The sequence below is a fragment of the Onychomys torridus genome, chromosome 2, assembly GCF_903995425.1.
Source record: "Onychomys torridus chromosome 2, mOncTor1.1, whole genome shotgun sequence".
Taxonomy (NCBI): Eukaryota; Metazoa; Chordata; class Mammalia; order Rodentia; family Cricetidae; genus Onychomys; species Onychomys torridus.
This window is the reverse complement of record NC_050444.1, coordinates 79,254,003-79,281,606: the sequence shown is the minus strand read 5'-3', so window position 1 is coordinate 79,281,606 and position 27,604 is coordinate 79,254,003. Positions and strand designations below refer to the sequence as shown.

At 37.4% G+C, this 27,604-nt stretch overlaps 1 protein-coding gene across 5 annotated transcripts in view; it reads left to right on the top strand.

The window, feature by feature from the left end:
- Ecpas (Ecm29 proteasome adaptor and scaffold) overlaps nt 1–27,604 on the top strand; it is a 132,101-nt gene that overhangs the window by 24,972 nt on the left and 79,525 nt on the right. For all 5 annotated transcript variants that reach the window (XM_036179346.1, XM_036179344.1, XM_036179342.1 and 2 more), the window contains 5 exons: nt 9,290–9,420; nt 14,982–15,098; nt 17,525–17,643; nt 18,929–19,078; nt 25,690–25,858. In XM_036179346.1, coding sequence (XP_036035239.1) covers nt 9,290–9,420; nt 14,982–15,098; nt 17,525–17,643; nt 18,929–19,078; nt 25,690–25,858 — 686 coding nt within the window. The remainder of the gene's footprint in view (nt 1–9,289; nt 9,421–14,981; nt 15,099–17,524; nt 17,644–18,928; nt 19,079–25,689; nt 25,859–27,604) is intronic.

Below are 27,604 nucleotides of genomic sequence, written 5' to 3'. Positions count from 1 at the left end.
CTGCCTTAACAGTCTCCCAAAGTTCTGTAACATTGGGGAATCGATCTTCATCCTATAGGCCTAGCATATCTGGAATACTTTTCAGTGAAGCAGGAAATTTGAAGGACTGTTTCACCTATTGGCAAAGTTCATCAGTTGTTTTTCTCTGTGTCCTGCAGAATGTCTGGCAGTTTTTTTCTGTGAAGTAGGAACCTGAAGGACCATCTTACCTTGTTTTGGAAAAATTCAGTGGTCACTCTCCTATGAGTCCTGCACGTATACAACATATTGTCAAGCAGTCCTGGCAAGAGCAGTTTCTTGCCCAAATGACTAGACTTTTTCACATTGTAAGCAAACTCCATAACAAGTTTCTTAAATGCCCATCATCTTCTTGAAGTAATGGGTGCTGCCAGGAGCAGACGTGTCTCACTGTCTGGGAAAGTCTTTAAGTTCTTAAAAGTTTTTTTTTTTTTTTTTTTAAGACAGGGTTTCTCTGTGTAGCTTTGCACCTTTCCTGGATCTCGCTCTGTAGACCAGGCTGGCCTCGAACTCACAAAGATCCGCCTGCCTCTGCCTCCCGAGTGCTGGGATCAAAGGTGTGCACTACCACCTCCTGGCTCTTAAAACATTTTAAATGCCATATTCTGTAGGTCTTTGAAGTGTTTGAAGATTGTCTATGTAGCTGAAATATATCTTTGTATACCTAAAAAGCTTAACATGACTGTAAGTTTGATTATCATAGATGACTATTAATCTGTATTTCTTAGTGATATATTACAATTTTAAATGAGTTGCATAAATATAATACCTTAAACAAGAGTAGAAATATACATAAAGTATAACAAAATTGACCTTAAATGTGTATTGATAAACCAAAACTCATACCAATGTAAAGTATTTTGAGTTTAACAGTTGTTTTTTGTATTAAAGTAGATTCAATAATCTACCCCTTTTATCATAATTACCCTTTCCCCATCATTTCTATATCATATCCCCCTTTAAATAAAAACAAACATGCATAGACAATATTTTGGGAGCTTGGGCATAGCTTTCTGTACTACTTCCTGCTGAGTAGTGGCACTGGCAATTTTAAGGGGATCCTGTGAAAATTTAGGATTATGGTCAAGTCCTGACTAGTAGTCTGTAAGGCTGCATCGTCTCAGCCAGTTGCTTTGAAGATTTTCAGGATGTTGGATCATCTGGGCCATAGCTCCCATTGGAGACCTCTCAGGGGTCTTCCGTGATGGAACCATATTAACTGTGATGGAACCATATTAACCTGGAAGGAATCCACAGCTTTTCATCTTCTGTGGAAACAAAACCAGAACCTCTTTTCCAAAGCAGCATATCCTGAGACCCATATTTTGAAGTAAAGATATGCTCATATGTTGTTTTAACTTAGCAGCCCCTCCCCACAATCAAATGACTCTCTGCAGTTAAAAAAATCCCATGTACAACACAGTAATATACAATATCCAGACTCTGTGTATTTTCCATCTTTACATGGCTTATTATACATTTTACTACTCTATTTCTTTTTTAAGGACTTTATCCTTTTACAGCCCCCAAGCCTACATATATTTTTAAACACAATGTAACCAGTTTAGAAGTTTTTTCCATCAGAATCTGTTTTATGTGTGTCTGTAAATCATTTTTTGACCAGAAGAGTTTTTAAACTGTTAATGTGGCTAGGATGAAAGTGTGGCTTTGGCTGCTGGCTCCTCCCCGCTTGGCTTTTCAACATGGCACAGGAACCAATGAGCCATGCTTAACTTCCCCAGTTCTGGAAGCAGTAGCATGGAGCTGTGTTCTTAAGTCTGCAGCTGTGCTTTTAAGCCTGCAGATAGTGGCTGGGAGAATCCTCTCTGTACCACAGCCTGTGGGAGAGACTCTGGAAATCTACCACACTGCTTAGCTCATGGCAGCTGTTGGCCAGCTCCATCTTGAAGGCAGTTGTAGGGAGACACGTTTCTGCACTGCTGTTGGCATGAGACTGAGACTAGGAAGCCCAATGTGGCTCTGTTTCTGTGTGTTCAGAATCTGTTTCTCAGGTCTGTGTGGATCCATGCCAGACAGAGGGTGCCATTTGTAAACAGACAAATCTTTCCTGCCTGCCTATTCCTGAATAACCAGTCAGAGGCTTAATACTATTTACAAACTGTTTGTTCTATGGCTCAGTCTTATTGCTAGCTAGCTCTGACATCTTAGATTAACTCATTTCTATTAATCTATTCTTTGCCACATGGCTTTGGCATTACCAGTCTGCTGGCCTCTTGTTCCTTTGGCAGCTTTGGCAGCTACGTGGTATTTCCCTGACTTCGCCTTTCTTCTCCCCCTGATTATCTCTCTTGGATTTCCTACCTGCTGTAACCTGTCTTGCCATAGGCCAGAGCAGCTTCTTTATTAACCAGTGGTAGCAACATATATTCACAGCATACAGAAAGGCCATCCTACAGCAGAGTTTCTCTGTGTAGCCTTGGCTGTCCTGGAATTAGCTCTGTAAACCAGGCTGGCAGAGATCTGCCTGCCTCTGCCTCCAGAGTTCTGGGATTAAAGGCATGCACCACTAGCATCCAGCTAACAAATCTATTAAAAATTTTTTTATTCAGTTTATATACCATCCACAGATTCCCCTCCCATCCCTCCTCCTGCTGCCCCCCACTCCTTTCTCCCCCTTCTTCTTCCTCTCCTCCAACAGGGAACAAATCTATTTTTAATCACATTTCAAAACACATTTTTTCCTTTTGGGCTTGGGTGGTAGCAATATGAGAGTTCCTAATAAGTAATTGAACTGTGTCTTCTTGTGCTTTAAATATTTTCTTTGTTTTATTTCACAATGGATCACTTTTATTGACTTCAGAAAAATTTAAATTTCCTACATTCCTTCATATGCTAAAGGAAAATTTCAGACCAAAGACTTGAATATAGAAGGCAAAATCGTAAGGTATTAGAGGAAAATATAGATAAATATACGTGTTGGGTCTCTCAAAGGGTACTTACTACTCAGTTCAGAACTTCAGAGTCTAAGAGGTCTCATTGGATTCAACAAATATTTGTATTCCCAGATTAGATTTATTGCAGCGAAACCACTGAAGGGTAAAGATGTTATGGATTGAAGTCTGGAGGAAACCATGCCAAGCTTCCAAGACTCCTTTCCTGGCAGTCACACAGAACAAGCTTTAATTCCTGTCCTGTTGAGTTGATGAGCAGTGACATATATGAAATGGTATTTAATAGGGATATTCTCTAGAGACTCAGTGTCAAATCTTTCATTTGGAGCTTGTCATATTGACACCTTTTGCCCAAATGTACTAAAATTCTCCAAGAAGAAAAGCTAGTATTTAGCATAAAGCATATTGTTTGTAAAAACAATTCAGACATGGTGAGCCATTTTTAGCCTGAGTGGTGATAATGCTGCTCTTTAACCAAGTTTCCAGATGTCAGTAGATATGCTGTGCCAATTTTTTTCTTATTTTTAAAGGTTTGTTTTATTTATGTATATGAGTACTCTATTTGCATGTATACCTGAATGATAAGAGAGTATATTACAGATGAGTATGAGTCACCCTGTGGGTGCTGGGAATTGAACTCAGGACCTCTGGAAGAGCAGCCAGTGCTCTTAACTGCTGAGCCATCTCCCCAGCCTGTTAATTGTTTTTCTATACATCATAATTTTTAAAACAATCATCTTGGCTTGATAAAAACATTCTAAGCACGATGAGAAGAAAATTAAAAGGCCACAAAGTGAAGTAATAATAAACTGAACTGCATTTAAAGACTGAGATCTAGAAAAGAAAAAAGTTTTACAGAAGGGAAACTGGAAAAAAATTACCATATAGGGAAAAAGTGGGAGTTATTTGCCAAATATGTAAAATAGGTAAAAGCTCTTGGGGTTGGGGATTTAGCTCAGTGGTAGAGCGCTTGCCTAGCAAGCACAAGGCCCTGGGTTCGGTCCTCAGCTCTGGCAAAAAAAAAAAAAGCTCTTATGAGGACCATCAAGATGGCTTAGTGGGTAAACTTGCTGTGCATTAAGCTTCTGTACAGGCCTGATGATAGAAGTTTGATGACCAGAACCCACATAAAGGTGACTCCACACAATTGTTCACTGACCTCTACACTTGCACTGTGGCACATACATGCTTTCCCTCTCTATCTTCACCCCATCTTCCCCTCTCTCTTCGCCTCTCTCTCTCTCTCCCCCTCCTCCCCCTCCTACCCCCTCTCTGTTTGTATCTGTCTCTGCATCTCTCACTCTCACACATAATAATAATAATAATAATAATAATAATAATAATAATAATAAATAAAATTATAAACCTTTTAAAAATCACATGGGCTTGCATTCCTATAATCCCCGTACTTAAGAAGCTGAGACTGGAGGATTGCAATTTCATTGTTTGCTTAGGCGTATTGTTTTGAACTACATATCTTATGTGCTATCTTTGTAAAATCTGAAGGAAAGCCAGGCGGTGGTGGTGCACGCCTTTAATCCCAATACTTGGGAGGCAGAGGCAGGATTTCTGTGAGTTCGAGGCCAGCCTGGGCTACAGAGTGAGTTCCAGGAAAGGTGCAAAGCTACAGAGAGAAACCCTGTCTTGAAAAACAAAACAAAACAAAACAAAACCAACCAATCAAACAAAAAAAACCTGAAGGAACAAAAAGTTCTGAGATATATCACTCCAAAGGTCTAAAATAAGAGATGTTATTTAAAAGAGGAAAAGCAGGCTAGATGTGGTGGCACACACCTTTAGGGAGACCCTGTCTCAAAAACAAAACAGACAGACAGACAGACAGACAGACACACACACACTCACACACACACACACACACACACACACACACACACGAAAGGCAAAGTATGAATTAATATATGTTGTGTTTCAGTTTTGAGGTTATGTAAGTTAGTATATGATTAAAAAACAGCTTAAGAAAGATGGATGTGAGGGTTAGATTATCTTTGATTCTTCAGAACATAATGGTCTTATCTCTTCCTGTTTTTGAAAAGGTCCTTTTGAGATATTTATCTATTTTTGTTGCTATAACAATACTTAAGACTAGATAATTTATAATGAAAAGACATTCCTTTCATTTTCTTGTTTTTTCCTCTTTATTCTTGGAGACAGAGCCTCATGTATCCTATCCTAGGCTAGCATTGAACTTGTTATGTAGCCAGCCATGCCCTTGAAATTAAAATCATCTTGCTGACACCTCTTAAGTGCCACTATGTGTTTAGTTTAATGTGGTACTGCGCTTTCTACCAATGAATTCACACCCACCTACCCAGCCCAATATTTCTGTTGTTCCTGAAAGCTGGAAGTGCACCATTGAGAGGTTTTCAAATGTTGAGGTTCCCCCACCCCCAACACACCAGTTATACCATGTGGATGGATAAAAGTGCAAGAGAGGTCACAATCTTAGGAAGAAAAATACCTGGATGGTCTCCCTCATATACAGATTCTAGTGTTCTCTCTCTCTCTCTCTCTCTCTCTCTGTGTGTGTGTGTGTGTGTGTGTGTGTGTGTGTGTGTGTGTGTGTGTGTTTAGGGATGTATGCATTATAACATGTGTATGGAGGTCAGAAGACAACTTGCAAGAATTATCTCCTTCCACTCTGTGATCCTGGGAATTGACTTAGGTTGTCAGGCTTGGCAGCAAGCACCTTTCTTTACCCTCTGAACCATCTCTTGTGTATCTCCACTCCTCTCTTTAAGACAGATTCTTGCTGTGTAGGGTAGGGTGGCCTTGAACTTCTTATAAGGCCTCTTGACTCAGCCTTCAGCTTGCTGGGATTAGAGGAATGTGTTAGCCACACCCAGTTTGATTAGCTTTTACTTAAAAGTACGTACTGTCTCTAAATGACCTGATTAATTGTATAATGATCCCTCTTCACTGAATGTGGAAGGTTCTAACTCTGCCTGCTACAGAAGTACCCTTGTATGTGATCTTTGGTGCTCTTCATATTGTCACATCCCATTACAAATGAGTATGTGAAAAATAACTACAATATATCCCTTCCTTTTTTTGAACTTTGACAGATTTTCTATGTTAATATGTTGTGAAAATTTAACTATCTTTGTAGAATAGTGTTACTGTAATTATAGCTCAAGTCTGTGGGCAGTTTTTACTGTCTAATAGCTGGAATGCACTAAAGAATATTTCTTTACTTAGAACTTTCACAGATGCTGCGGTTGAATTTACCATTCCTAAGAATTTCTTTTCCAGCCAGGCAGTGGTGGTGCACACCATTAGTCCCAGCACTCTGGAGAGATAGACACGTCGATCTCTGTGAGTTCCAGGTCAGTCTGGTCTACAGAGTGAGTTTTAGGACAACCAAGACTACACAAAGAAATCCTTTCTTGGGGGCAGGGGGGAGAAAATAATTTCTTTTATAACACTCAACATTTATTAAATAGAATCATTTGATCTAGTACTCTCATAGAGTTTACCTGCCTAATTTTGATCCTTTGTTCTGTTTTTCCTTTATTATTAATTGCTAAAACTTGAACTTTACTTGGGATTTTACTAGCTTTTTTCCCTAATGTTTTCTTTTGTTCTCCCAGGATCCTGTTTAATGCTGCATTTAGTTGTTATATAGCCCTAGCCTCTCTGAGGCAGTATGTAAACTCTTTTTACTTGGGTGAGAGTATTTTTCCATGTAAAGTTAATCTATTTTTTCTGTTCTTTCTAAGTAGTAACTACATCCAGGCTACCTTAAAGAGAAAGAGGCCAGGACCGAAGCTATACTTCCCTTTAGGAACATACTACATATAATATTTTTAGTCTTTCATAAAAAAGACTAACCTCTCTTTTCCTTTAGTTTTTTTTTTTTTTAAATCGTTTATTGACATCAATATAGATGTTTCTAGTTTGGCTTTTAACCCTACACTATGCTGTTTATTGTGTTCTGTTATTAATTGATCAGTATTGGCCAATAGGAGTTCTTTCAGATTGATTTCTATACCTTTCTGACATTTTCATGTCATCTCTAATACTATAAGATGTTTCAGGCTTACCTTTCTAATAAAATTGTTTTCCTGTCCTAAGCTCTAGAATTGCTTATTTTTCCAAGAAGTCTGTTCCCTTTTGTTACAGAATGATATTTTAAAACAAGATTCATGTAGATATAGGGTTTGTGTGTTGCTACTAGGGTTTGCTGGCTCTTGTCCTTTTAGGGCTCACTTAACTGATAGACGTACCTGCCTTTCTTCACAGAGAGAATATTTGAGGCAAACACAAAAGTAATCTTAGTCTCTGTTATAAAACTTGGCTAATTATCAGTCAGTGAGTAGTCAGAGTTTCATTTATATGACTTATGACACCTGTCTATTGGGTAATATTCTACTTATTATTTGAAGTAAATTTCAGTAACTATATTAGTTTACCTGAAAATGTTTTTGTTTTTATCACTACACAGTGAAGACTTTTAAAAATATATTCTTAAATTGAGGTATAGTTGGCATGATGCTAAGATCAAGATATAAAACATTTTCAGCTCATTGCCACTGATGATTTTTTTTACAAGTGATCTGTGATGTTTGTGTTTGTGGTGTGTAGTGTGTGTGTGTGTGTGTGTGTGTGTGTGTGTGTGTGTGTGTGTAGATATGTGTCCTCATACACAGCGAGGCCAGAGGAAGTTTTGAGTGTCTCGCTTTATTATTCTACACCTTATTCACTTGAGGCAGGCTTGGTCATACTTACTGAACCTGGAGTTAGGCTGGTGATCAGTAAGCCCCAGCGATCCTCGGGTGTCTGCCTAATCACAGTGCTAGGGTTATAGGTATGCATGTGACTATATGTCAGGTGTTTATCTGGTTATTTGAACTCAGATCTTTGTGCTTGCACAATAAGAGCTTTTACTTGCTGAGCCATCCCACCTCCCTTTTGAGACACTATCTTGCTATGCAGAACAGGATGGCTTTAAATTTAGAGTGATTGTAGCCGAATTTCTAAATGGTCTTATGAAATAAAAAACTTGGAGCCAGAAATTTGGGTTAAAGCCTTAGAGAGATCAGGGAAATATGGAAAGCCACCAGCCAACCTTACCTCACCAACTCTGTAACTTCCTGTCTACCCAGCCTTTATATGCTTTGCTTTTCTGCCTTCTCATTGGCTCTCTTAGCCCAGCTACCTCACTTCCTCTTCCTACACAGCTCTGTCACTTTGTCTGTACAGACCTCCAAGTCTCTATGGTTGGTACTGGGATTAAAGGCATGTGTTATCACACTTGACTCTGTTCCCTAGTGTGGCCTTGAACACACAGAGATCCTGCCTGCTAAGGGATTAAGAGTGTGTGCTGCCTGACCTCTTTGTTTACTTAAAATGGCTGGGACCCCCCTCCCCCCAATTTCCAGGCAAGCTTTATTCATTAACGCACAAATAAAATATCATCACATTTCAGCACAAATAAAATATCATCACAAGTGATCCTCTTGCCTCAGCCTTCTAAATGCTGGGGTTATAGTTATGTATCACTGTGTTTAGTGCCACTGATAGTTTTTGTAAGAGTCTTTTTTTTAATAAAGATTTATTTATTTATTATGTATATAGAAGAGAGTGTCAGATCTCATTACAGATGGTTATAAGCCACCATGTGGTTGCTGGGAATTGAACTCAGGACTTCTGGAAGAGCAGTCAGTACTCTTAACCTCTGAGCCATCTCTCCAGCCCCAAGAGTCTTTGAGGAACAAATACCTCATTACAGCATCATTTTCCCCCCCAATCATGAGGGTCAGACCTATAGCCTCATAAATGCCTAGTACCTAAAAAGTTGACAGTAATTTGCAGCTTGATATTTGGCGTTTGTGTGAGTTCCCTCTCCATTACCTTCTCCTCTGCCCTATAACACACTGGTCAAAGATACACAGTGGCTTGTTTAATAATTACTATCACATTTTACTGAACATACCTCCATGGTCTTGTCCGACATTGTATTCACTGTAGCTTTGCTGTGGGAAACCTCATCAGTTAGGTTGTCCCTGACATCTAGTTAAAATTCCTCTGTTCTGCTAGCCAGGTCTAGAAGATTCTTCAAAAATCTTGTATCCTTTCTTAGTAACTAAGTCCTTCAGAAAGATCAAGTAACTTGGTCTGTAGGAAGGAATTTCGCTACTCTTGGCCAAACACAGTTGTAAGGAGCAGCATATGATTACTTATTAGACCTTTTCAAGCAGCCCTTCCTGGTTGTGTCGGTCATTTATCTGGTTGAGTTCTTGACTAAGGACCTGCAGTACAGAAAGTAGGGTATGTTATAGAAATAGACTTGGTGGTGCATGGGTTGTCAAGTTCTCTCCTGTTTTCTTTCTGCATTATAGATCAGCTCGAACGGGTCTTTTTACGACTTGGCCATGCTGAAACAGATGAACAATTACAAAATATTATATCGAAATTCCTCCCTCCTGTTTTGCTCAAACTGTCCAGCACCCAAGAAGGAGTACGGAAAAAGGTAAGCAAGTTGAGGGCTGTTTGGGAAATAAATGGTGAGTAAGTGGATATATATCTTCAAGTGAGTTTTTTTTTTTTTTTTTTATTCCTATTGTTGAAATGTAGGCTCATGATCCTAATTACAGCTTTTCCAAATGTATGGTAAGTCTAAGAACCAGCTTTCATGATGGAAAAGCTTAATTCCCTGGTATAGCTGCCTTCATTACCATTGTGTGTTTGTTATCAGTGCCAGGGGATTTAATTGATATAATTATCTGGACTTCTCTAAAACTGAATATGAAAGCCAGTGTAGAAAGGAGAAATGTTCTTTAATCATTGGTTGATGGTGAATATATCCTTAAATAAAGGTAGTAAAGGTAAGCAAATATTTTTTTTTTCATTTTGTTTTGTTTTGCTTTTTAAGACAGAGTTTCTCTGTGTTGCTTTGGAACCTGTCCTGGATCTCACTGTGTAGACCAGGCTGGTCTTGAACTCACAGAGATCCACCTGCCTCTGCCTCTCAAGTGCTGGGATTAAAGGTGTACACCACCACCATCTGGCTGCAAATAAATTTTTTGAAAGCAAACTATTCTTATGTAACTTATACTTTATGTTCTACAAAATACTATTTCAAAAAGGTATATAACTATATCACTATTTTATTTTTAAATTGTTCTATGTGGAACACTTTCTCCTTTAATTTGTAGTGTAATTATTTTTTCCAGTATATTTGTGATAGACCTTCTGGTCTTTGAGCGGTCATCTCTTGGGATATTATAATTGATTGGACTTGAATGTCTGCCCTAAGAGGCCTGATTTGAGTTCAGTGGGAAGAGTATATCCCAGAATGTCTTTTTTTTTTTTTTTTGTTGCAGGAGAGGATGGACAGTCTTGTTATTATATAGTTGTTAATCTTTGTCTGCTGTTAATCCTTATTTGCTGAGGTAGACTCGGTTTGGGCATACCAGTCTCCTATCTTCAGTGGACTTTTCTTGCTCTCAGGGTATCAAAGGCCTCTTACAAATTGACGTCTGTTTACTTCGTGTTATTAGTCTGGTTATTTACTGAAGGTTTTCTGTATGCTTTATGATACATGCTATATTTGTTACTTTTCTCTGTTGCTGAGACAAAATACCTAACAAAAGCTACGTAAGGAAGGGAGGATTTATTTTGGCTCACAGTTTAAGAAAGGATGATTAGATAGTAAGAATATGAAGGCAATTGGTTGTATTATATTCCCTCAATGAGCAGAGAATGGGTGGAAGGTGAGGCCTGGCTATAAAACCAGAACACCTCCTCCCTACTGACCAACTTACTCCAGTGAGATTTTATCGCCTAAAAAGGTTTATCTTTCCAAACAGCACCACCAGCTGGGTACCAGGTAGTAAAATACATGGGCTCATGGGGGCAGACTTAACATTTCTTAAGAGAGAAAAAGACGAGTAGATGGCAGAGCCTGAGTATGTGGTTAGGACTGAGGATGGATGGATGGGAGGCTTTTTGGTGAGCAAGAGAGATCCACCAGGTTAAGAGACCATGGATCTTAACTGAATGTGATGCCCCTGGTGAACTAAAGAAGGCCACAGAGATTCCCTCAGTGGATAAGGATGAGTGACAGGAGGAAACAGTGTTTTAGAGCACCCATTTGAAAGAGTGGTAGTGATATCTTACTTAATTGCTGAAGCTGTTTAGACTGGAAGCTAAAAGTGAAGTTCAGGAAGTAGCCAAAGAAACCATTGTGTTAGTTTAGGCTGAGTACTTTTAGTAGATTAAAAACAAACTGTTTACTTAATATAGTTTATTCCTTTGTATTTTATCTTTTTTGAAAAAAATCCATTTTTAATTATATGTTTTAAGTTTTAGGTTATGTATCATTCACTTCTGTTATACTATTTATCCTATTATCCTTCCAAATGGAGAAATTTCATTCCTGTTTTCCAGGGTTCTTTTTGTGTTTTTGTGTGTGTGTACATGTTTGTATGTGCATGCCACTATACACATGTAAAGGCTAGAGACTGATGTTAGGTAGCTTTCTCAGTTGCATTCCATATTTTAAATATGTTTACAAGATTTTTTAATTTTTATTTTGTCTGCATGGATGTTTAGCCTGTATGAATGTCTGTGTACCAGTGGATGCCTGGTGCCCACTGAGGCCAGAAGGCAACCAGATCCTCTGGAACTAGAGTTACAGATGGTTGTGAGACACCATATGGGTGCTGGGAATTGAATCTGGATCTTCTAAAAGAGCAGCAGGTGCTCTTAACCCCTTCGCCATCTTTCCAGTCTCTCCACTTTTTCCTTGAGGCATGATCTCTTATAACACTGGGACCTCACTGATTTGGCTAGACTGGTTGGCTAGTGAGCCCCAGGAACTCTAATGACTTCATTTCTCCACTGCAGGTATATGTGACATCATGTCTACCTTTTTTTCTTTTTTAATACATGGATTCTGACTGGGCTGGATGGCGGTGTACACCTTTAATCCCAGGACTCAGGAGGCAGAGGCAGGCAAATCTCTTTGAGTTTGAGGCCAGCCTGGTCTACAGAGCTAGTTCCAGGACAGCCAAGGCTGTTATACAGTGAAACCCTGTCCCCAAAAACCAAAAACAAACAAACAAAAAAAACATGGATTCTGTGGGGTTGAACTTAGGTCTGCATAGCCAGCACTTTACTGATTGTGCTGTCTTCTTAGCTCTTAGCTTTAGCTTTATTGGTCACTATTATCAAAATTATAGTATTTGTTTGCTTGCTTGCTTGCCCATCCATCCATCCATCCACCCATCCATCCATCCATCCATCCATCCATCCATCCATCCATCCATTGTGCTGGCCTCTACCCCAGTGCTTCCTACATGCTTGACAACTAATATACCACTCAGCCACACCTCTAGCTTAGGTTTAATTTTTCTTAGGTATGAGCTGTTTGAAAAGGCAAATTAGTACTTGGATTTATTTTCCTCTTGTTAATTGCATTATTTCTATTTTATTCAAGTTATTTTTCTTTTTCTCATAAGACTTTTATTTATATGATAGTGTAATAATGATTATTATGTGTTAAGAAAAGTGCTAGGTTTACAAGGTAATGTGAAGTAGTTCTTTTTCACATTTTACAGACGAAACTAAATTTAGAATGATTAATCAACTTTTATTTTTATTTACTTATATGTTTACTTATTTAATTTTTTTTTTAGATAGAGTCTGCCTCAGCCTCCTATGTGCTAGGATTTAAGGCATGCTCCATCACTCCTGACAATTAATAAATTATTAAAAGAACAAATAATTAATAGGTGAGCCAGGACTTAAAGTGTAAAATACAAGTTTGGTCACCAAATAATTTTTTTTTTATTAATTATGTTTTCGAGAATGCTGAGAATGAATAAAAACCCGTTTTTGAAGTTGCCTTTGCTGTTGTGGTTGTATCTTATAGTTACACTGACATGCAGTGTTTGCTTTTCTTTTCTTTTTTTTTTTTTTTTTTTTTTTTTTTGAGCTGAGGATTGAACCCAGGGCCTTCTACCACTGAGCTAAATCCCCAACCCTGCTTTTATTTTTGACTTAACTATTAATAAGAACATTGTTTTTATTTTGCAGTATTTGATGCAAAATTTCCCTTGTTTTATTTCATTCTGGATTGAACCTGACAGTTACATTTGGATTTCTCTTTGGTCTTGCTTTGGATGGCTACCACCCAGGCTTTTGTGCACGAGAAGCCTGTGTTCCGCCACTGAGCCTCATCTCCAGGTCTAGTGTGTTCTGTGCTTCTGAGAAGAGTCCTTCATAAGATAAAAAAAATTCTTGTTTGTGCAATGTGGAGCTCAGTATGTCCTGAGGCAGTTTTCTGATAACATTGTATAGTTATGTTTTGAGAATCTGTCTTCTAGTCTTGTATATTGATAGTCATGGATTACAATTTAATGCAGTTGCAGTTTTCTTGTTTAGTATTTTGGCTTGATGCATTTTGATGTACAAATTTAATATTGTATTAGTAATTATAGTATGTTATATATGTATTTATTGGCAAAATGATTTGCTGTTAAGCAAACTTGAAAACTTCTGGGAGAAGGGAAATGATACTTAAAGCTAGTATACTTTAACATCATGCTACTCTTTGACATATCTTTTCAGTTAATCTTGTGGCTTGTGTGGCAGACCAGCCCTCATACTTATTTGCCCCAGGAACTCTTGAGGATTGAGGGATAAGAGACTTAGAAATAGTGAGAAGAGAGACAGAAAACACAGGATAGACTCAGGTGGGCCTGGATCCTTATCCATGGGCCCAGAACTTTATTCCTAAGGTCTGTTCATAACAATGCCAAGGTAGAGCAAAAGACCTCCCCCTTGCTAGTTACACTCACCTGGTTGCTAAGTAGAATTCTGTTATAGTTAACTTTTTTGGTTCAGTGTTATTAGAATAGCCAAGAATAAATACCTGACCATATCTGATGTAGTAGCAGGGCTGTGGAACAATTTTGGCACTCATATTCCAGGGGCAGGAGTATAATTTATCATCATTTCAGAACTACTTGTAAGTATCTGCTTAAACTGGGTGTGTGCATAATACCCTGTGACCAAACACCAACAAAATAATCACATATGTCTTTCAAAGGGCATGTCTTAAATATATTCATATCAACACTATACTTAGTCATCTAAACTGTAGTTAGTTTTCACTAACATGTGCTTTGAGGCTTCAGTGCAGATTTTAGAAATAATATAGGTGCAGCCTTCCAGAATAATTAAAATGTTCAATCTTTCTTAAGTGAGATTAAAAACAAATAATTGAGTTTTCTTCTTTCTTAGTACATAATATATTGGAGTAAGATTGAGGCCATTTATCATAAACTTGTATATTTCCTTTCTTTCTACAGGAATTGTTGATGTGCTAGTTTCCACTTTTGTTTCTTCCCCACCAGTAGGGAAGAAGGAAGGTTGTTATTTTTGACTTTAAATCTTTTTTTTTAAATTTTTTTATTTTATTTTATTTTTTCCAGACAGGGTTTCTCTGTGTAGCCCTGGCTGTCCTGGAATTCACTCTGTAGACCAGAATGGCCTCGAACTTATAGAGATCTACCTGCTTCTGCCTCTTGAATGCTGGGATTAAAGTTGTGTGCCACCACTACCCAGCTTTTACTTGAATTCTTTGGTAGTATCAGATGATTTTCAGGATAAAGTAAGCATACTTCAGTGTTTTGTTAAATGCTATTATAATCCAGACCCTGTTTTTATGAATTCTTACCATTCTGGGCTTCAGCCAGATATAATTTGCCATATTCTTTTATACCCTTGTTCCCTTTTAAAACTGATTTTCTGCTTGAAATTCATCTCCCCAGAACTCAGTGTGAGAAGTACTTCTTCATTTGTCAGACCAAACATATCTAGAAACAGTAGAATCTTACATTTTATATTCTTGGTATCTTGCAAAATTCAGATTCTGTGTTCTGGTTCTGATACATACCTTTCTAAGATACCAACTTTATAGTCCCTAAAAGGATGAAGTAGCTACTTTTCACTAAGTAATGTCTAAGAAATTAATTTATTTTTAAGATATAATTGGTAACTTTAGTTCTTCTGTCTTTGCTTTAGGTAATGGAACTGCTGGTCCATCTGAACAAACGTATCAAAAGCCGCCCCAAAATACAACTCCCAGTAGAGACGTTATTGGTTCAGTACCAGGACCCTGCTGCAGTTTCCTTTGTAACGGTGAGAGTTACTTTGGAATGTTACTTTTTTTTTTTTTTTTTTTTTATTTAGAGTAAGTCTTCTTAATGTTTAGTTGATGCCATCAATTTATATTGCCAAGCTTAGAATTTCATTCTTAGACCATATCTAACTGAAACAGTTTTTCTTTAAATGGCATGCTGTTTTTTCACAGAGTACTGATTCACAGGTAATACTGCTTCAGAGAAAATGATAGGAACATGGTAATGGATGTCAATTTACATTGGGTAAATAAATGTTGGTGAAATGACTTTCCTGAACAAGTTAATAGAAATTAAGAGTAGAGTAGGGGTTATTAGAAGATGGGAAAAAGTTAATTACTAGGTACTAAGTTAGAGAACAGGAACTTCTGCTGTGCAGTTGCCTGGTTAGGGTGACTATAAATAACAATCAGATACTTTACATTAAACAGCTCGAGGTATCCAGTGTGGTGGTGGGACCTATAGTCCCAGTGACTTGTTAGGTAGAGGCAAGAGTATTGCTTGAGCTCAGAAATTCAAGACCAGCCTGAGCAACATAAGGGGATGTTCTTTTTGAAAACACTGGAACAACCAAAAAACCTCACAGAAATCTAGAAAGGTGTTTCAAGATTTTGCCTTAATTAAATGATATTTAAGGATTTGTTTAACCTAATGGAAACATTATATAATGTATACATATTTTAAATGTCACATAGTACTCTATAATCTGTATAATTAAAAAAATTAAAAAAAAATTTTATGGTACTGGGGATAAAATCCAGGGCCATTTGCATGTAAAGCAAGCGTTCTGCTTAGCTATTTCATCAGCCCAATACATATAATTTTTGTTTTTATGTAAATAATAGTGATTTGATTCTTAGTAGAAGAGACAAATCTGAATAGAGAGAAGGGTTACAGCACATAGGCATGCTAAAGTAATACAGTTTCTGAGGTGTGTATTCAAAAGATACCCTTTCTGTAGTGGAGTAAACCCGAGACTGGCAAGTATTCCTCTTCATTCCATTTCTTTTTTTAAATTAATTAATTTATTTATTTTAATTAATTTATTTTTCTATTATCAGCTTGATACAGTATAAATTCTTATCCTAATAGTGAAATGTTTGATCGAGGCTTGCCCAGTCATCCTAGGGTTCCCCCTGCTATATAGCCTCCCTGGTTCTGTGGGTTGCAGTCTGATTGTTCTTTGCTTTATATCTAGAATCACTTATGAGTGATTACATACCATGTTTGTCCTTCTGGGTTTGGGTTATCTCACTCAGGATGATATTTTCTAGTTCCATCCATTTGCCTGCAAATTTCATGCTGTCATTGTTTTTCTCTGCTGAGTAATACTCCATTGTGTATATGTAGCACATTTTCTTAATCCATTCTTCAGTTGACTGGCATCTAGGTTGTTTCCAGGTTCTAGCTATTACAAATAATGCTGCTATGAACATAGTTGAACATGTATCTTTGTGGTATGATTGAGCATTCCTTGGGTATATGCCCAAGAGTGGTATGGCTGGGTCTTGAGGTAGATTGATTCCCAGTTTTCTGAGAAACCACCATACTGATTTCCACAGTGGTTGTTCAGGTTTGCATTCTCACCAACATTTCCATTTCATGAAAACAGAATGTAAGAAATGTTGATGTTATTGTTATATGAAGACAGTGTCGTCTCGTGTGTGTGTGTGTGTGTGTGTGTGTGTGTGTGTGTGTGTGTGTGTGTCCTTGTGATTTTTAACAGTGGGGCAAATTTTACTAAATTGTTTTATTAGGAGTCACAAAACTTTTGGAGGTGTTGTAGCTATTTTTGACATACAGTTTCATTACAGGTAATAGCTTTCTTTTAAGCCAGTATATAAGGATTGAGGCCCATAACTATGCCAAATAGAAGGCCTTATGAAGCCTGTTCATTTTTGTGACAAATCCTTCAGATAAACAGCTTTATCTTATGTGTAAATATGGATTTATGTCATGGGCTTGCCGTATGTTTGTGAATTTTGCATGGGTTATAGAGCTACTGATAACATCTGCTGTACTCAGCTTCCGCTCATCTGTTGTCCAGTGCTAATCTGTTATTGAGGGACCAGAGTGCTGTAGTTCTAAAGATGGTTTTAGTAACTGACCAGGTGGGAAATGGAAGCCTGGGACTTGTTAACATGTGTCTAGGATTAATATAGCAGTCTAGAAGATCTGATGGTAATGTAGATTTGATGATTTTTTTTTTCTTCCAGGTATTAGTAATTTCACATATGACTACTTTAGGTTAAGTCACCTTTTTTGTATAAAAATCCCACTTTAAAACAGTTTGAATAAATTGTGCTTCATTAAGCTGTAATAAACCTGTGGAGAGGATGATTCTTGCAATGTTTTTGTTATAACTATAACTTCTTATAATCATATTTTTCCCTTACATACTCACTTGCTTTTCTCTTACTGCATTAGAATTTCACTATAATTTATGTTAAGATGGGCTATCCGCGCCTGCCAGTGGGAAAACAATGTGAATTGGCCCCTACACTTCTTACTGCCATGGAAGGGAAACCTCAGCCACAGCAGGATAGGTATGGCTTCCTCATTTACCTGTTCCTATCTGCAAGAGTCAACAGTTAATTGCCTATCAAATACAGGTCACATTTGGTTTCACTTGGCAAATGGAAAGGCTTGAGCTCATTTAGCTGAAAGATAGTTGAATTTTCTGTTACTCTTTTAGTTATTATTTTATTAATAGCATTATAAAAGTTCTTGATATGAACATTGAAAAATGGCTAGAACTAATGACACTTTTCTAAGTCTAACTGCTTCAGTATTTTTGTCATTTTTTTAAGTGGTTAATTTACGTGATGTTAAAAATCTTTTAAACTGAGTCTGGAGAGATGGCTCAGTGTTAAGAACATTGGCTACTTTTATAGAGGACCCAGGTTCAATTCCTTTTACCTACATGGTGGCTCACAGCTATTTGTTAACTCTAGTTCCAGCAGATCCAGCACCCTTTTCTGGCCTCTGAGCACTAGGTTATCCTTGTGTTGCACAAACATACATGTAGGCGAAATACCCATATATTCATTAAACAATTAAAATGAATATTTTTACTCAAAACATTTGTCTTGAAGGATAAAACATTTCTCAGCGATTTTTGGAGGCAATAGAGTATTATTAACATAATATATTAATATAGACACTAGAAAAGTGGAAGAACTTAGATGACATCATTTGTCTGTGAGTTTAGTGAAAAGATCTGTATCTCAGACCTGCCAATGTAAAAGATGTTTCCAATTCTGGTTTACTTACTAATTGATCAATCAATTGGTTGATAGTGGTGCTGGGAATCAAATCTAGGGCTTCTCAAACCCGGAACAAAAGACTACAGGTTTTTATGAGCAAAATCAGAAATTAAAATTAAATTTTTATTGAAAGGACATGTTGGACTTTACTTTTATCTAAAATTTAACATGAAGTGCCTTTTGGTAACATCAAGTCTATTTTATATACAGTTTTCTAAATTTTTAAAGTGATGAACCACATTGGCTAAATGCTATTTTTCACTTAATACTTTGAGTTTTTTTTTTTTTTTAAAAAAAAAACAAGGTTTCTCTGTGTAGTCCTGGAACTTGCTCTGTAGACCTGACTGGCATTGAACTTAGAAATCCACCTGCCTCTTGCCTCCCGGGCGCTGGTTTTAGGAAATCAAGGCCACTCCCTAAATTAGGATTTTGTACAGAATTGGTATAAAAAATGAATAACTCCTGATATAATTGCCAACTTTTATTAAGTGTTCTTTGCTCTGTTATTTCCATGTATAAAAATTGATTTATAAAGTAGCTTCAATAAATGTAATTTTTCTTTCAGCTTAATGCATCTTTTAATACCAACCCTTTTTCACATGAAATACCCAGCTGAATCATCAAAATCAGCTTCTCCTTTTAATCTTGCTGAGAAACCAAAGACTGTGCAGCTGCTTTTGGACTTTATGCTAGATGTCCTTCTGATGCCTTATGGGTGAGTTAAAAAAGACAAAGCCAAGCAATGTCATTTTTCACTGAGTTTACTACATGGAAATTATGTGCCATTTAAAATGATTCAACTCACTTGTGAATGGATACATGTCTGAGGATTTGCATCAGTCTTAAATGCTAAGGTCCAGCTCCACTACATATTGACTGTGTAGATGTAGAGCTCCTGTTGTGATTTCAGACTTCACCTGTCTCAGGCTGAAATAAATGTGTTGTGTCTCCTACCACCTTGTACTCTTAGGATATCACATCCAGCTTTTCTTTTCGTAGTTTCCTTTCTTCTTGGTTTCTTGAAATCTCTTCGTACTGCTACTATAAAGTTTTTTGTTCTCACCTCTTTGTTTTCTAACTCAGTTTTTTCAGTTAGTGTACAAAATAATGGACTTCACTGTGATCTATGTTATACATATATATAAACACACACACACACACATTGTACTTAGTTATCCCTGTCCTGTCTTTAAATTTCTCTACAATGCTGTAGAGCTGCCTGATTTTTAGCATAGTTGTCGCTGACGTTTTCTCTGGTCCTGCCCAGCCCTACAGACCCTGCAGCCACTTATAAAATAATCACTCAGAAGCTTATATTAATTAAAATTGTTCAGCCATTAGCTCAGGCTTATTATTGACTAGCTCTTACACTTAAATTAACCCATAATTCTTTCTTATTTATGTTTAGCCATGTGGCTTGGTACCTTTTCTCAGTTCTGCCTTCACATTCTTGCTTCCTATGTGTGTGTCTGGTTGGCGACTCCTGACTCAGCCTTCCTCTTCCCAGAATTCTTGTCTGTTTATCTCGCCTATACTTCCTACCTGGCTGCTGGCCAATCAGCATTTTATTTATCAACCAATGGGAACAACACATTCACAGTGTGCAGAGCATCATTACCCATCACATAGTTCTTAATCAAAGCACATCTTACAACCGTGGTTTCTCATTAGCCAGTCATATACTCCCCTATAAATTAGGTTCATACTCCCCTACCAATACTTGTCATGTTATTCCTTAAGGCATTGCAGTTACTTCTCACTTTAGGGTAGTTCTCCACAGAAAAAATAACAACAGAGTCACTTTTGGAAAATATCTCCTACTAGCTTGATGTGTGTCTCTGACAGACATTTCTCATCCTGTGTATGTAAAAGGAAGTTTATTGTTCCTACCACCTGTTCCTAAATAACCAGTCTGAGGCTTATATTAATTGTAAATGATCGGCCAATACCTTAAGCTTATTACTAACTAGCTCTTACATCTTAAGTTAACCCATATTCCTTATTTATGCTCTGTCACATGGCGGTACCTTCATTAGCATGGCACGTTCATCTCCTGCTCCCTTGTGTATTGTTGGTGACTTCACACTCTGCCTTTCTTCTTCCCGTCGTTCTTAGTTTGGTTGACCCATTTATACTTTCTGCCTAGATACTGGCCAGTCAATGTTTTATTAAACCAATTTGAGCAATTTGAGTGACAAATCTTTACAGTGTATAAGAGAATTATTCCCTAGCATTTCCCCTTTTTGTCTAATTAAAAAGGAAGGGTTTTTTTTGTTTTTTTTGTTTTTTTTTTTTTGTTTTTTTTTGAGACAGGGTTTCTCTGTGTAGCTTTGTACCTTTCCTGGAACTCACTCTCTAGCCTAGGCTGGCCTCAAACTCATGAAGATCTTCCTGGCTCTGCCTTTCGAATTCTGGGATCAAAGGCATGCGCCACCACCGCCTGGCAAAAAGGAAGGTTTTAACTTTAACATTGTAATTACAGTTACAATATCCAGTCTATTTGTATTTGACAAAATCAGAGAAAACATCTAATTATACATCCTATCTTGGTGAGTCCAAAGTTTTATATCTAATTTACACTTTTATCACAAGAAAAATTATAACTGACTAGTCTTCAACTTCATCAAAGACTCCAGAAGGGTGAAATATTACTAATGACAGGGACATCAGGCTTCCTGGACAGTCACCCAAAGTTTCTCTGAAATGTTGGGGCATCTATCTTCTGCCAAAAGGTCTGACAGACATTTTTGAAAAGCAGGGAATTATGAAGGACTGTCCTACATTGTCTTGGGAAAGTTCGGCAGTCACCTTTCTTGTGTCCTGCTGGTCCAGTTTGGACAGTAACTATCAGCAATCAAGGCAAGGCAGTTTCTTATTCATTGGTAGCTTTTGCCATAAAGAAAACCAACTCCATATGGAGTTTCTTTCATGTCCATCATCTTCCCTGGAGTACATTGGTGCTGCCAGGAGCAGATGTGTCTCACTGTCATGAAAAGTCTAAGTTATTAAAACATTTTAAATGCTGTATTCTGCAGGTTTGTTTGTTTGTTTGTTTGTTTTTAAAATGTATTTATTATATATACAGTGGTCTGCCTGCACACAAGAAGAGGCCACCAGATCTTGTTACAGTTGGTTGTGAGCCACCATGTGGTTGCTGGGAACTGAACTCAGGACCTTTGGAAGAGTAGCCAGTGCTCTTAACCTCTGAGCCATCTCTCCAGCCCTTTGCAGGTCTTTCAGGTGTTTGAAGATTGCCTATCTGAAATATATCTCTGTATGACCTTGAAAATCTAACTAACATGGTGCTATTAAAGTTGACTATTAATCTGTACTTCTTAATTATATATTACATTTTTAAATGAGCTGCATAAGCATTATACCTTATACAAGAATAGGAGTATACATACAGCATAACAAAATTAACAGCATCAATAAACCAAAATCCATACTAATATAAAATATGTAAGATTAATAGTTGTTTTTTGGATTAAAGTAGATTCAGTAATCTACACTTTTATCTTATTATTTCTATATTTCAGGCCCCTTTTTTCCTTTAGAAAGAGATCTTTGAATTTAACTCTTTTCTTTATCTTTTTTTTTTTTTTTTACTATGACCAATAACAATTTGTAAATAAACCCCCTAAATAAAGACAAACATCCATAATTCATTTTTTTGGGGGAATGTGGCTGTAGTTTTCTAGGCTATTTCTTGTTGATTGGGGGTGCTGGTAATTTTTGGGGGACCCTGAGAAAGTTTAGGAATATGGTCAATTCTTGACTGACGTATTCTGCGAGGCAGGATCATCCCAGCCAGTTGCTTTGAAGCTGTTCATGGTGTAGAACTTTGAGGAAACTGCAGCAGAGGCACTCTTAGAAGTTGGATCATCTGGGCCATCTGCTCCCATTGGAGATTTTTCAGGGAGTCTTCCTTCATCAAACTTGATTTTTCTTAACTCAGAGTAAATTCAGAGCATCTCATTTCCTGTGGAAACAAAAGCAGTACCTCTTTCCCAAAGCACCACATCTTTCAACTTAAATTTTGGAGTCAAGATACTTTTAAAATATATAGACTGGTTTAATATAGCAGTTTTCATAATCCTAGGTCTTTTAGCAGCCAAAAAAATTTAAAGACAACACAATAATGTACACAGTTCAGACTCCTGTGTATTTTTCATCTTTATGTGGCTTATTATATTTTTATTACTCTATTTCTTTTTTTAAGGACTTTCTTTACCCCTTTTCCTTTTGTCTCTCAAGCCTACATATATTTTAAACACACTGTATTCAATTCACATTTTTTTTTTTTTTTTGTCTGAATCTGCCCTTCTGTGCATCTGTAACCTTTTTCTGTCTGCATGAGCAAAAAAAACCAATGTGTAACTTAGATCATGATGTGCTGGTGCTGGCTCCTCCCCTTGGTACCCTAAACATCTAGTCTCATGGCAAAGGCATGTTTATTGCCAGCTCTGGAAGCCATGTGCTCCAACTCTGCGAAGTTTCTAGGTCTATGTCGCCATTGAGTAGCATGCCACTGGCTGCTCATAAACTCCATGTAAATGTTTGGTAATAGGGCCTCTTAAAAGAGCCACTTATTTGCCGGGCAGCACTCGGGAGGCAGAGGCAGGTGGATCTCTGTGAGTTCGAGGCCAGCCTGGTCTCCAAAGTGAGTTCCAGGAAAGGTGCAAAGCTACACAGAGAAACCCGGTCTCAAAAAAAACAAAAACAAAAACAACAAAGAAAACCAAACCAAACCAAACCAAGACAAAACAAACAAAAAAAAAACCACCAAAAAACAAACAACAACAACAAAAAAAGAGCCACTAATTTTTGCAACTAGCACCGAGCCAGAAAGGTATTTCTTAAAGGAGCCACACCTCTGCTCACTGCCAACGAACAGAGCCCACTGAAGAAAAGGCAGCTACCAAAAGCTGTGCTTGACTCTGTTCTTGTGTGTCTAGAATCCTTTCTAAAGCTTTGTCAGGTTCTATATGGAAATTTCAGCCATACATTGGAACACTATATGTAAACAGAAGTTTCTTGTTCCAACCACCTGTTCCCAAATAACCATTCTGAGGCTTTTATTAATTGTAAATGCTTGGCCAATAGCTCAGGCTTATTACTTACTAGCTCTTACATCTTAAGTTAACCCATATTCCTTATTTATGCTCTGCCACATGACGGTACCTTCATTAGCATGGCACGTTCATCTTGTGCTCCCTCTGTATCTGGCTGGTGACTTTGCACTCGGCCCATCTCCTTCCCAGCATTCTTAGTTTGGTTGTCCCACCTATACTTCCTGCCTAGATACTGGCCAATCTGTTTTATTAAACCAATTTGAGTGACAAATCTTTCCTGTGTACAAGAGAACTATTCCACAGCATTTATAGATATATTTGCTCTATTTCCTATATACTCATAAACCCCCAAGAACCACCTGTATACTACTTCGTGTTTTTATCACATTGTTGACATCTTCATTTTTCTTAATAGATTGTCAGCCCCTTGCAGTCAAGATGTGTTTTATCAAACTTTGGAATCTGGCCTACTTTTCAGATTGTGGTCTGCCACTAGCCTACTGATTTTGTCCTGTTGCCTGAGATTGTTTTCTAAAGTGCTACTTGCATAACATTTTCCCTGGTCTTGAGTGTATATGTACATAGAGGGCCAGGCAAATAAATGGAGCTGCACATCATCTGGCCTCAGTGCAGAAACAAGAGGGTTCAGGGTGTATAATTATTTCTCTTCCAGTTTGCTCTTTTTCAGCTCCTTTAGTTTAGTAGCTTGATAGACCTTGACAGCAGGCATGAAGGTAAGAGTGAACTGGTAGTAGGGTAGGGATATAAACTCTCACATCTCACCCCCAGTGACACTCCCTCCAGCAGAACTGCACCTTATTGTTATGGGGATATAATCTCCCCCAGAAGTGCCAATAACTGGGAACCAAGTATGAGTTCATGGAGACATTCTCAAACTACCACAGCTTCCAAGTATTAACTTTATTTATAATGAGAATTTCGATATTATGATCAGATTTATCAGTATAGAATTATACTGTTTAAAGGGATTTTTAACTAATAGTTATATCAAAATTTATTTTGATTATGAGGAATACTAGTTTTAATTGGATCAAAATGAATTCATTAGAGACCTTATTTCTACTTTCTACAAGCCAAATTAAATAAGAGAACAATAACAAGGAGATACATACAAAGAGTTTTGAATATATAATGGGAAAATTCTAATTTTTTCTGACTTTTACTGCTTTTAAAACTTTATTATTATTTTATGTTTCTGTGGGTGTGTGTGGAGGTCAGAGGGCAGTTTTGTGGAGTTGGTTCTCTTTTCTATCTTTAATGGGTTCTAGGACTCAAACTCAGGTTTTCAGGCTTGTGTGCTTTTACCCATTGAGCCATCTTGCTGGCCCTTAACCTTTTCTCTTTGACCCTTTTACTTTGTTTTGAACTTTTAGAATGTTATATATTTTTATGTTGGCAATTTGTCAGGCTTCAGTGAGTTTTCTGATGTGAGTTAAAAAGGAAGGAGAATAACTGTAAAAGCTCTATCTGGGGCATAGAACACTAGTGACCGTACACCTTGTGGGGTCAACAAACTTGTGTCTATTTGTCAGTTAAAAGCCAAAATGTAATGAGTCTTTACTAACTTATCAGACAATAGTATGTATATGGAAATGGCACAAATGTTTTGTACTCACTATTGTTAAGTGTTGTAATTCATTTATAACTGCCTTGATGATAGGTTTGTCTGATTAATTTTACTGAGTATGTAGATACCTTTTATTAAGATACCTTTAAAATTCTTTATGTTACTGGGCAGTGGTGGTACTCAGGAGGCAGAGGCAGGTGGGTCTTTTGAGTTCGAGATCAGATTGGTCTATGGAGCAAGTTCCAGGACAGCCAACACAGAGAAACCTTGTCTCAAAAAGCAAACAAACAATAAAGATCTTTATGTTGAAATTTTTATTTTAGTTATTCTAGCACAGTGCTTCTCAACCTTCCTAATGCCGTGACCTTTTAATACAGTTCCTCATGTTGTAGTAACCCCAAGCATAAAATTATTTTACTTCATAGATATAATTTTGCTTCTGTTATGAATCATAATGTAAATGTCTGTGTTTCCCTATGGTCTTAGGCAGCCCCTGTGAAAGGATCATTTGACCCCCAAAGGGGTTGTGACCCATAGTTTGAGAATCACTGTTCTGTTATACTACTGTACAAGGACAGCATATGATTGACTATTTTATGTATGTATGTGTATATACACAAAATCACATTTTTATAGAGAGTTAAAGTTTTATTTCTTTTCCAGATATGTGTTAAATGAATCCCAGAGTCGCCAAAATTCATCCTCATCACAGGGTTCTTCTTCAAACAGTGGGGGAGGTTCTGGAATCCCACAGCCTCCCCCAGGAATGAGCTTTTATGCAGCTAAACGAGTTATTGGTGATAACCCATGGACGCCTGAACAGTTGGAACAGGTATCACACAGTTTGCTCATCATGGGAGTTGGCCTTGAACACTTGCCCCTATGAAGTTCATGGAAGCATGTGCAGTGTAATTCCTGTATATTCAGATTCTCTAAATATGTTTGAAAGGAACAAGTGATATAAAATGTTCTTTTCCTCTGCCAGTTTTTCGTTACAGTCCTAGGGAAAAGGGAGGAGTGGGAAATGATCTTATGTCTTTCAAAGATTGCTCACATCTTTCAAGTATTATGCACAACCCATTTTTATATTGAGCAGATTTAGTTTTCTATCATTTCAATTTATAATTATAGGTCTTAATAATTACTTAGCTCCTGTGATGCAGTTAAATTACAACTTATCTTTCATTATTCAGTTTTTAGGGCTGTACATTTTGTGTAAAGTGAGGAACCTCTGTACTTCACAAGTGACAATGTGGGGAAAGCATGACTCCCTTTTATATTTCTTCTTGGGGTTTTAAAAATTGGCATTAAGAATTTTATTCTGGATTTAAACAGGACACAGATGTTCTCTGAGCAGCTTTTAAAAATGACTGGTGCTCTACAGAGAAGGTGCCTCCCTGTGTCTGTCATCAGGCACCTCAGGGAAGAACAGAAATCAGTATGTAATTATTTTGGAATTCAAGCAACATGGGTTAGTCTTCCAATCCTTCCTTTATTTCTCCATAGCAGTCTCAATGATTTGATCCTTTTCTTTTTGGGATTGTAAGTGACCATTGATCAAAAGTGATCCAGGAGAGGGAAAACGAAGCAAGTGGGGCATTCTTGCCACTCCAAAATTTAAGAGTGTTACAGTCAATGAGGGTTATAATTGATCAGATTTACCTCATGCTTGTTCATCTTCTGTTTTCCTTCCTTAAGCCACAGTGTGAGGAAGGTAAATAGAAGAGAAGCCACTCTATTGAGTGTGGCCTGTGGCAGGCTCTCTACTGGGTACTTTGAGTATATTATCTCATTTAATCCTCACAGCAACTAATGAGGTAGTGAAATTGAGCTCCTTTCCTAAAAGGCACTGAGGTTTTGAGATTCACCAGGGTCTCATTTCTGTTACTAGATTTTGAACCTAGTTTTCTCTGAGGCTTAAAGTTGTAATTATTGTTAGTGTTCACTTATAGTCTTAAGTTGGGTCATTGTTTGTTGACTTTAAAGGTCTCTGTGTTTTGTCTATTTCATAATCTGGTGCTAAAATGAATAGTTTAGTTTAAAAATAAAAACTTCTTAGTTTTGAATACTTTTTCTTCCAAATTAGTCAACTTTTTTTTGGTAATAATTATAAAGCTAAAGATTTAAATAGTTAGGAATAGAATTGAGGGGTGATGGATATACAGCTTAGTTGATAAGAGTATTTACCCACGTGCATGAAGCCATGGTTGAATCCTGCCACTCCCTAACCAAGCTGTTATGGCAAAGAGGATCAAGGTGTTCAAAGTCATCCTTGGCCACATAGTTCATCTGAGACCCTGTCTCAAAAACAAACAGAAACCCCACAGTACTGCTCAATGATAGAGTACCTAGCAGGCAGACTTAGGGCCAGGACTTGTGTACTTGACTTCTGTAACCATCCCTTTGCAATTTATGTTAATGATCCCTTCTCTTTTCAAACAGAACCTCTCCTAAGAAAGTTATGTTGAGCAGGGAGGAGAGGGTGGCCTTTTTGTGATCAGTTGTATTTTTTTTTTCTTGTTCAGTTTTTAGAAATTCCTTCCTTCTTTAATATATATTTTTATCATTCCTAATTTGT